The 10,842-nt window shown below is 41.8% G+C and overlaps 2 protein-coding genes across 2 annotated transcripts; one reads left to right on the top strand and one right to left on the bottom strand.

The window, feature by feature from the left end:
- Positions 1-301: 301 nt before the first annotated feature.
- sln (sarcolipin) lies at positions 302-1,899 on the top strand. The gene is made up of 2 exons (XM_030066681.1): positions 302-484; positions 1,005-1,899. Exon 2 carries the CDS (start codon positions 1,176-1,178, stop codon positions 1,269-1,271), a length of 96 nt encoding a protein of 31 aa, XP_029922541.1. The 5' UTR covers positions 302-484; positions 1,005-1,175; the 3' UTR covers positions 1,272-1,899.
- On the bottom strand, positions 1,848-10,166 carry kbtbd3 (kelch repeat and BTB (POZ) domain containing 3). Its single transcript, XM_030066678.1, has 10 exons — positions 10,111-10,166; positions 9,424-9,715; positions 8,988-9,153; positions 7,875-8,057; positions 6,738-6,911; positions 6,287-6,577; positions 5,810-6,052; positions 4,466-4,756; positions 3,994-4,143; positions 1,848-3,453 (listed from the first exon to the last, which is right to left on the bottom strand). The coding sequence occupies exons 2-10, from the start codon at positions 9,702-9,704 to the stop codon at positions 3,322-3,324; spliced, it is 1,911 nt and encodes a 636-aa protein (XP_029922538.1). The 5' UTR covers positions 9,705-9,715; positions 10,111-10,166; the 3' UTR covers positions 1,848-3,321.
- Between the last annotated feature and the right edge of the window lie 676 nt (positions 10,167-10,842).

Here is a 10,842-nt window from a genome sequence, read left to right as displayed (position 1 = left end):
ATCCCGATAGGTGATACTGTTACAGTGTCCTATATCCATCCGAGTGTTGTGTTTGGAGAGAATGTAATCCACCTATCTCCAAATGTTTTATAAATAACCCCAAGTTTCTCCTGTGTGTGTGTCATTATGGATTAGTAGCACTCTACTGGACGATATTGTAGAAAAGAACACACTTGATTGGTTGTTTACTGGGTGTGTGACCTCATTCTGTCTCTATGTGAACCATGGGCGGTCCACTGAGCTTGGCTACTTTAGGAGTGGGCCCTGCCCCAAAAGACTGTAGAAAGTTGGAGAACGGCAGTGACATCAGCTACTAATAGATATTATAGAGAAGACCTGCCACAACAACAGATCACTTTCCCTTGTCAAGACAAGTTACCAGAAGTCAAGACCATCCTCGTCACATTCTCCACTCTCCTCTTCATTCCTCTCCACTGTGTCTCTGCTTCCAGCTCACAGTACATTCACAGCCAAAAGAAACCAGGTAACAGCTCACTGACCATGCATGCTTTTGCATTATGATCTAACGCTGGATTATTTGCATGTATCAGATGTTGCTGTAGGTTGGAAAAATACAAACCTCCAAAATGTCAACTGTTCAGAAATTGTGAAAAATAGCTTTTGTTTTGAATGGGTTTAATGGGACGTATGGTCATGGGATTTACCACAAATTGTGCATGCACGCATGTATGTATGTATGCATGCATGTTGCCATGTTTGTCAATGGGGGATAGTTTGTTTCCACTCTCTGTTGACTGATCCTACCTGGGAACAAATGTGGGAACCTACTGAGAAGCTGCCGATCCCTCGCACCCATCATAACAGACACACACAGCCACACGTACACATTTCTTTCAAAATTAAATTGTCTCTTCAGTCCTACTTATTTTTCTGCCATTACAGCGTTCTCTTAAATTTTTATGGCTTGATTGGGACTCATTGGGTCATTAACGTTGCAGGATGTGGTGTTTGTCCTCCCCCTGGACCCCTCTTTTCCTTCTTAGGTCTTGGGCCTGCATCCAAAGAGGAGCCACACCTCTCTACAAATATCCAGCAAACCTCCTCCTTCACTCCTCACCCCTCCTCTTCCAGGCAGAGGGACCTTCTGCTCCCTGGCACACTATCTTTGTGAACCCCTCCTCTCCACGTCTTCTGCCTCCTCCTGAGCCGCCAAGATGGACCGCTCAACACAGGAGTTGTTCCTCAACTTCATGGTCGTCTTAATCACTGTGATGCTGATGTGGCTGCTGGTGAAATCCTACCTGGACTAAGCTGTGGAGCAATAACAGAGAAGATGAAGGAGGGAGAAGGAGGTTGAAGTGAGCGGAGGGAAGCTGGCATGGTTACTGTAGGAGAGTTAAACAGCGCTTTGCAGCTTGCCATTTGTCTGGGGGCAGTAGTCATTAAAATTTGAAAATTGATATAGCACTGGTCCAAAGTTACTGGTGCAATAGTGTGTGGTCAGAAACATGGGATTTACTCCAATTGTTACAGCCAATGGCGAGATCACTGATTATTGGCTTTCAGATCAGCATATTCTTAAATATTTCATGAAAAATCAGTCAGAATTTCTGACAAAAGCCAAAGGAGAAATCAGGGCAGAAATGGAAGGTGAATAAATATAAGATAACAGCATCTGGGGACTTGAATTTTTCACTGTGCAACCAGGAAACACTGTAAGGCTATTCCACAAAAGTAGTGGCATAGCCCTCTTCATCATGTCATTCAACATTTAATGTTTTAAACCATGCTGTCTTAGTCTATAAAGGTGAAGTTATCACATTGTTCAGCCTGCACTAAAATGATGAATGCACCTGTTTATCGACAGAAGAGAATGTCAACATGGATCACTGAGCATTGTGATTGTTTACTTGTTGCCATAAAACAGTCTTTCACTTGTTTCAAGTCTGTTTTGTAACAGGAAACTATTTTGCATTCAACATTGTTCATGGAAACAGGATGTTTTTCTTTGACATACACTGCATATTCATACACAAGCTACTGAGCCCATTTCTCTGATCATGATAGAAGAGTAAACATCATGATTATGCCTATTTGCATTCCTAGACAGAGATGGAAATGAGTTAGTAATTTACAACAGGAGATCCATCTATTTTTAACATACAGGATTGTTGAGTATATTGGGAGGAGATGCAGTGCATGCATGGGTACACAACAGTATGAAATAGAATGAAGGCAGGTTGTTTGAAGTGAAAATCCCCAGAAAATGTTATTGCCATGATATACTAGTTTAGCTCACATTTATGTACATGAGCAGGTCCTTGTGACCTAGGAGGAAAACAGAGGTAGTCCAAATTGTGATGTTATAAAGTGACACATTATGAAACTGCTCCGCTGACATTATAAGAGGCCAATACTGTTGACTACACATAGAATAATGTTTGATATTTTAGCTGTACCATGAAATACAACACATCTAGATGTGAAGCCAATCAGGCTTTCCAACAGTCATTATCTCATGAGCCAGATTTCTTTCACTGTGACTCCAGAAACCCTGTGAGTTATACTGTGTTGACTCCTGACAGAGAAAAATACCAATTTGATTCATGGTGAACTCTGGCTGCAGCACCACAAAATGTGGACAAGATTAAAGGGTGGATTCCTTCCTGAAGCCTCTGTAAATGGCACAGTGTCACTTGATCACATCACATATGAAAGTCTGGAGTCTGACTGTGGCAGAGTTGTTAAATGTACAAACTTCGTGAAATGGTTCAAGATCAAGAATGCTGTTTTAGGGTTTACATATACATCTGACAAAATAAATATCATTCAGTTACTAAAATAACATTTCTGAAATGGTCAAGTCCTCTGTTCAATAGGGTTCCTCCATGGGAGGCGCCATATTTTTTGACGCGGCAAAGACCCTATAATAGTAGCTGCTTCAAACATGCCAACTTAAGGATCAAGTCTTTAAATTAAAAAAATACATACAACTTTTGGCTCGAGTGTTTGCATATATCTGTGAGCTGCGAGGGGAGATGTACTGCTGTATGGAAATGTCTGTGTTTGTGTTCAAACCTGGAAGTTGAACACACCAGGTGAACTCATTCCTCAGTAATGTTCTCTTTATCATTCTCGGTGTTGAGTTTGCTCAATGGATAATGCACCTGTCCGTCATGCACTGGGGTCTGAATGTCACAGGGGGCGGGACTCTTGGGTTCAAGACTGAGAGAGAGACTCATCCCGAGAAGGAAGTGTAATTCTTGCTAACATGAATGACACATGTAACACATGTGTACTTCCACTTGCATGCCTGTATATGTGTGTGTCTGTGTTTGTTGTGTGTGTGTTCGTTGTGCATCATGCTGTCTCCCCATCCTCCCCCCACGGGTCTCTGTATCTGTTGAAGCTGATGAGCTGACAGTGGAACTCGGTGAGCGCTCGGGGCATGGGTGCCACTTCCTCCCACTGACTCCTCCCACTGTGGTACACCTGCACAGGTGACAAGAAACACATCAACATTAGAAACAGTACATAACAAATTAATTACACTGATGACACAAACTTCAGATATTACATAAAAATAAGGTTAGTATGGGTTGTACTTACAATACATAAAACACACAGTATAGTATATACAATACAACATATACATATACACATATATAGACTAGTGCAAATAGGTTTTCCATAATTAAATAAAAATCTTTATATGCTTTTGTCTTGCCGCTGCCACTACAGCAGATCTTACTGAAAAGATGAAAAACTACAAATGCAACCTGCATGTTCATCACCCCCAGATGAAAAACTCGATTGATCTTGGTGACCCCATGAGCTTTCCTGTAGCGCCACCATCAGGCCAAAATTTAACTGTGTGACTGTGATAAGGCCAGCACTTTCTTCTTTCTTAATACGCTTAGGGTTAGAGCATCAAATAGCCTTCACTAACTGTTCTTCAAACCATGACTTGGATCGCCACTTTTTAGTTAAGCAACTTCTCTATGGATATTCAAAGTTCTTTTCTTCTCTTACCTGAACTTCGTCAGTGATCTCGTCTGGGGAATAGTCTCCACCCAAAATATAGATTCTGTCTCTTATGCCCACCGTCCCAGCGTTGAACCCTGCACACTCAAATGACCCTTCACCCTTCCACACACACGTCTCTGGACAAAAACTGTAGACCTGGGTGGGAAACAAAGGCAAGGAAGAGTATGGCACAGCACTCTATATTCACCCCTTAAAACAAAATCATTGTAAACTATGTAACCATCTAATCCAGTTTTTAAGTGGTTTTAAGTTGCAATATTGCATAATGTATGACTTTATTAAATGTATCCTCTCTGTCTCTCTCTGCTTTGATTGCACCATCATGTTGCTGCATGTCTCTCTGCATCCATCCTGTACTCACAATGATGTACAATATCCAAGTCATAAATAACAGAATTGCTTGAGTGACTGATCATCTGATCAATTCATTTCTTCAGACATTCATTGGTAAACTTACCTTATATGTTGACAGGTCACAGAGATGTAGTGTATCATTAATAGACACTGCCTTGACCAGCGTGGCATGGAAGAACTGGCCAAACTCTGCCACCAGACGGCTCCACTGGTCCGTCTTGGCGTCATAGCAGAAGAAGCAGTCCAGAGAGGGGTTGAAGGAGTCTGTGATCTCCACCTCTGAGCCCAGAGTGTAGATGACACTGCCACAGGCGCTGGCCTCAGGGTAGAAGATAGCAGTGGGCAGCTGGCTGACCGAGCACCAGCTCTGAGACAAGGGGTCAAAATACTGCACCTACAGGGTGAAAGCACATTAGAATAGAATAGAATAGAATAGAATAGAATAGAATAGAATAGAATAGAATAGAGCACGCAGTCAGAGCAAGTCCTGCCTGGTTCTGGGAGTACATTATGTAGTCATTTCTCCCACAGAAAATCACAATCATCAAAATATAAACAGTTGTAGGGCTTGTACACATCCAACCAGCTGCAAGATGAATTATGACATAAATAAATAAATAAATGAATAAATAAATAAGTAGATAGATAGATAGATAGATAGATAGATAGATAGATAGATAGATAGATAGATAGATAGATAGATAGATAGATAGATAGAAAAAAGACAAAAGCAAAGGTACAAGACTGTGTACTTCACAACTTTTACGGCAAATAAATTTACATTTACATTTTTGCACCTGGCATCTGAAGTTATATCTTTTGTGACTGCTGTTGTTTTATTTTGCTGTAAATAGATACAGTATCGTATAGTTCTAGTTATCATTACAGTTCCTAACACTGATTTATTTTTCTGTGTTTGCTTGCAAGTTTATCAGTGCCCACCATGGAACAAACCATGAAACTCTGGCACCATTCATGTGGTAATGGTAACAGCAATATCTCTGATTGGTGGAAGTCTTTTTACATTATGGGCAGCATGGTACTTACACAGGAATTCATGAATAAAACACACGCTCTTAACAATGACATTTAAATAAATGGATTTGAGGCTTCTGCGGAATCACATACCATAGTTTGACATTGGATGGTTAATACATGATAGTTCAAAATAAAATCCCTAAGGAGGATTTGTTAGCATCAGATTTTTACTCCTGGAACCCGACTATCACTCTGTTGAACACAACAGAAAGATGATGGGCTGTAGGGAACCTCTGTTGAACACTGAGAGATGCAATGGCAACACAAACAAGTATAATCACACACAATAAACACAGTTTAGAGTTAATCTAATGTACACTATTTACAAACTAGGAATACTAAAACATTTCACCCATGATGTGGTCTAAGTCTTAGATGCAGAGGATAGGCAAAGCCAGATAAGTGTTACCTCCAGCAGAGTGGGAGCTCCTCCTCTGGATCCCCTGGTCCTGCCTCCAATCACATACACCCTGTCCAGGCAGGTGACTGCGGTGTGCATGGTGCGGGGTTTCAACATGGCAGGGGCAGGGGTACAGGTTCCCGTCACAGGACAGAAGCACCACACTTCATCCGTGGCATCATGGAAAGGCTCAGCCACGTGGAGACGTACTGCCCGGCAACAATTCCCACGGCAGCCACCCATCACAAACATCTTAGATCCAGTAGACAGGAGAAACACTTAAGAGTCTGTTCCTTCCTGAACTTTTTCTTACAAAACATAAGTAATTCTCAACCCTTTTTGTTGCCTAATTATCCAGAAGATGAGTGGATAAAGAAAGAATAAACAGCCAAATACCAAAATGCACTGTATTTGTCATGGCCCAAGTGATGAATGGTTACTGTTCTCACACTTTCTTTCTATCTGTCTCTCGCTCCCCAAACTTACCTTTTCACCATAGCTGGTGAGATAGGAGCCAGGTGGATCTGGCATCACGGCTGTGCCCTCTCCTTGGCCCAGTCCCAGCTCTTTCCACTGGTCTGTTTCCAGACAGTAGCAGAAAGTGTGGCGGATCTCGCCGTTCTCCTCCGTCTTGTGGATGTAAATGTAGCTCTGTGTGGTGGCCGGCCTGGCGTCCGTGAGCAGGCCACTGTACTGATGCTGTCTGCTCTTGGCCTCTGACAGCAGGCCGACACATGGCTCATCATCACAGAGGAGGTCATTGGTATCCTGCAAAGTCTGAGGGAGAGGAGAGAGGATAACATAGAGGGAGGGAAAGACAAACAATCACAAGAGATAACAGAAACTGAAAAGTTGACAACAAACTGTATCCCTTTCCTGCAGCTGTGTGACATGTCTTTGCATACATGAATGCACAGGTGTGTTTGTGTGTGTGTACCTTCAGTACAGGTGCAGGTAGATGGTGCAGTCTGGTTAGAGATAATAGTCCTGGTAACAACCTCCGTCTCCCTGGAAGATCATGCTGGATCCACCTCAGTAGTGACGTCACCACCGTCTCTTCATCAGGCACACTCAGAGAGTCTGACCTCAGGCAAGCCTCCAACACATCCACCTATATGAAGCCATTCACATGACTGGTAAATGTTACATTAGCTTTCTTTAGGAGTTCAGTTTGGCTTTTTGAGGTGAGTGCGGCAAAAACTTTACAAGCTTACTCTGATCCAAAGCACCATTTTTGCACAGAGCAGAGATCTTTACAAAGAAAGGTTTAACCATGTCCTACAGGGACATTTTTTCCTTGTCTCTAGAGCTGAGAGGGGCTGCATGCACAGTGCCTTAACTCCACCAGGGCTCCCACCTCATTAAATTCATGAACAATGTAACAACAAAGGTGTTTTTTTAAGTCTTAAAGAATTAAAGGGTGAGTCAGAACTAAATCACATATGGCAGAAAACGTCTGCTGACCTGTTCTCTAGGGCTTGAAACTTTCAGGGATGCTAAACCTCCAGCCACACCCAGTAAGCCAGGTATTTTTAATCAGGTCTCACTGGCAAAGTACCTGCCATGACATCACTCATTGGGTGTGGCCAGAAGTACAATGAAAATCGAAAATTTCAGCTCTTAAAGCAATGCAGCAATGCCACATTACATTTTCTGCTGGCGTTGACTCACTCTCTAAATATGGACATATTTTGGGGTAAGACATGACACTCATCACAAGTAGACATCATCACAGAGACACAATGTTTTACTTGTCATACTGACAAGTCAAGAAATTTTGAAAACATTTTTAACTGCGGCTATATTGATACAAATGTCAGTTCAAGGACATACATTCATTTTCAAATGATTTTAAGGGTGTATTTTACTTTCGCAAGTTTTCAAGGAACCCTGCTGCATACCACAAAAAAGGGATATCATTTGATTTCTCTGGTGGACCAATTGTTAATTCTGCAAAGACATTGTATAGCTCGGACAAATTCAAACTAAGAGATAAAACCACTAGCTTTTCTGAATGACACATGCCACACTCAGATAAAATATACATTTTTGTCATCCCATCCTCAAACAGCACCTGCATGTCCAGGAAGTCCTGGGTTAAGGAGAGCTCATGGAAGTTCTGAACCACAAACTCATTGGCTTTGCGGAGGAGAGAGGAGGAGCCATAGGCCTCAGCGAGGGCCAGCAGGGACAGACAGTTACAGAGGTCCAGGGTTCCTATCAGGAAGTCACTACATGCCTTGGACAGAACCGGCACCTGAGCACAGGAAAACAACAGACATCACACATCTGCATGAAAACAGCATGTTTCACAATAAAACATTCAGGTTTATCACATGTAAAAAATAAATTAAAAAATACACTATTTAAAGAAATTTTAATTGTACAGAAGAAAAAATTTTAAATAATAAAAATCAATAACATAAATTATTGCGTGTGTGTGTGTGTGTGTGTGCGTGCATGCGTGTGTGCGTGCGTGCGTGCGTGCGTGCGTGCGTGTGTGTGTGAGTGTGAATCTACCCAACTTTGCAGAGTCTTTTTTTTTTTTTTTTAATCAAGTTCATCAAGTCATTAAGTGGATTAATTTGGAAAATGCAAGTAGCTCTTCAAAACTTTTTTCAATGTCTGTTTTTGAAAAAAAAAATGAAAAGTTATCGCTTTGCCACAACCATACAGCTTTCTCAATAACAATAAGTAATGTCTGTATTAGCAAATACTAATTAAAAGACATGATACTGCAGACATGACATTTAAAGTTTAATCTCTTCAACTCTGCTACCCACACAGGTCCGTGCTGCATGACTGAGCTTTGTTCAAACCCACAAAACTGTATTTTAAATTCTGGCACAGATCCAAAGGTTTCCAAAGATACCAAATACGTCCAAATATATACAGTAGAACTGATGCACAAAACAGACATTTTCAACTTAGTGTAATGTTCAATCATAAAACAATGATATTTGGGTTTAGATACACACATTAAGCCTCAATGAAGTGTTCCACCCAGCAGATACAGAACATGTATGTGTCAATATTGTTCAGTCTGGGGACTTTTTTTATTATTATTATTTTAAAGCTACATGCGATAAAATTTAGGGAAAACAGAGCTCAGTGGGTTAAGATGAATGAAGAAGAAATAGATGCAGGACGTCGTGACTTTCATTGGTTTTAGGGCTTGTGTTTCTACCTGCAGGAAGGATGCGAGCTGAAACAGCATGTCTACGTTGCCATCGGTAATGACGGCCTCGCCGGAGTAGGCAAAGTCCAGGAAGGATCTCACAGCCACCAGAGACTGGTTGCCAAGGGTTACTGAACCGTCATCACGCTCTCGCATATCCACCTCAAACATGGCCCTAAACAAGGAATCGACAGATAGATAGATAGATAGATAGATAGATAGATAGATAGATAGATAGATAGATAGATAGATAGATAGATAGATAGATAAATAGATAGATAGATGTGCTATGTTCAAACACAAACACTGCACAGATTTGGCACACACACTGATGTTTTGAGCCGTATTGCTTTTAATGCAGTTTGAGGCATGATGCGGTAAAATGCAAAATGCCTGTCTTTCTCTCATTATTCCTCCTTCCACACACACAGGCACACATGCAGACCTGAAGAAATCACTGCATGCCGCAAGGACACAGCGATGGCAGGGAAAACTGTTCTCCTGGACCTTGATGGTGAAGTCGAACAGCAAGCCTCGCTCCCGAAATGATCGGAGCACGCCCAGGAGCTGGATCCCGTGGGCCTCGGTCACCCGCAGCATGGTCCTGCGTTCTGGGACCCCGTTGCATTGTGGCACGCTGCCAGGTTGTCTGATGGGAAGACTGCTGCTGCTGCTGTCATTGTGGGTGTTGGTGGGCATCAGAGACAGCTCTAGACGTTCATCCATCTTACCAAAGTCTAATCGGAAGAAGATCCAAAAACTCAAAGCTTATATTCATAATAAATGACATATTGCATTTTCCAAGCATTTACAGTCAGTCTGAGGGAGGCAGACATTATCAGCAGGTTATTAGCACTTATTAGCAGATTCAGCATATCTACAAATGACATTAGCTCAGTCTTCCATGCCATGCAAGCTCTATAAATGTGTAAATGTGCAGGCTATTGTTAGAAAGGCAACTGAGAACAGCAGAGGAAATACCATCGTTTGTCTCCATCATAAAGCCTCCAGAGATTTACTTTCAAGGCAGTATGTTACCAAATAACTAAGACAATATGTTCACTGTCTAAATAGAGACATAGGTAATATAGGAGAACTAAAGGGTAGGTGGAGCAGAAAAAACACTACTTACATTGTCAGCACCTTGGACAGCTCTGACTGTCTCATGCCGCTCTGACTTCCGGAAGCGTGAAATCTCGCGAGGATATGACTCACAAAGCTCGTGGTGTCTTGTGTGGATGTTTGTTGATAATTATCGTTTTGCAGAAATCATTCTGTTTTATGTATTATAATAAGTAATTTTAACCATCATATGCAAAAATCCTCTCCGGATGCAAATGCACCTCGGATCAGTGGCTCGGCTATATGGCGGCGCAATGCCAGCTGGGAATTGTAGTGCTCTGGCAACCTGGGGCGACAAAGATTACAAAGGACGCAAGAGTTTTTACTCATTCTTACCTGGATCTACGCTTCCATTCAGTTACACAGTGCAGGATGATTCTATGGCTACATTCACACTGCAGCTCAAAGTGACCAAATTCAGATTTTTTCACATTAATATTTGTGTATTTTGACCTGTATCACATCAGTGTGAACAGATCTGTACCATCATCCGAGATTTACAACAAACATGCTGCTGAACACCAAAAAAAAGTCTCAACGAAATCGCACAACAGTCCATCATCACAATTAATGACAGGGTGGTGCAGGCATTAATGTATGTTTAATTACGGTAACAGAGGTGTGGTGGCAGTCCATCATCTGTTCAGGCTGAGGTCAAGAGGGCAGAAGAGGTCTTGGACTGATGCATCTTCCCATATGTCTATTAAAGTTGCAGCCTTCAGTCTCCAACGCTGTTTTGTTT

The sequence above is a fragment of the Myripristis murdjan genome, chromosome 13, assembly GCF_902150065.1.
Source record: "Myripristis murdjan chromosome 13, fMyrMur1.1, whole genome shotgun sequence".
Classification (NCBI taxonomy): domain Eukaryota; kingdom Metazoa; phylum Chordata; class Actinopteri; order Holocentriformes; family Holocentridae; genus Myripristis; species Myripristis murdjan.
This window is presented reverse-complemented; position numbering and strand designations above follow the sequence as displayed.

What these genes read in the sequence shown, in the direction of transcription:
- sln (XM_030066681.1), top strand. Translation starts at nt 1,176, where the DNA reads ATGGACCGCTCAACACAGGAGTTGTTCCTCAACTTCATGGTCGTCTTA.
- kbtbd3 (XM_030066678.1), bottom strand. Translation starts at nt 9,704, where the DNA reads ATGGATGAACGTCTAGAGCTGTCTCTGATGCCCACCAACACCCACAAT. An exon ending in AGCTCGCATCCTTCCTGCAG is followed by an intron (nt 8,058 to 8,987) that starts GTAGAAACACAA and finishes TCCTGTGCTCAG; the next exon opens with GTGCCGGTTCTGTCCAAGGC. An exon ending in TACCTGCACCTGTACTGAAG is followed by an intron (nt 6,578 to 6,737) that starts GTACACACACAC and finishes CCTCTCCCTCAG; the next exon opens with ACTTTGCAGGATACCAATGA.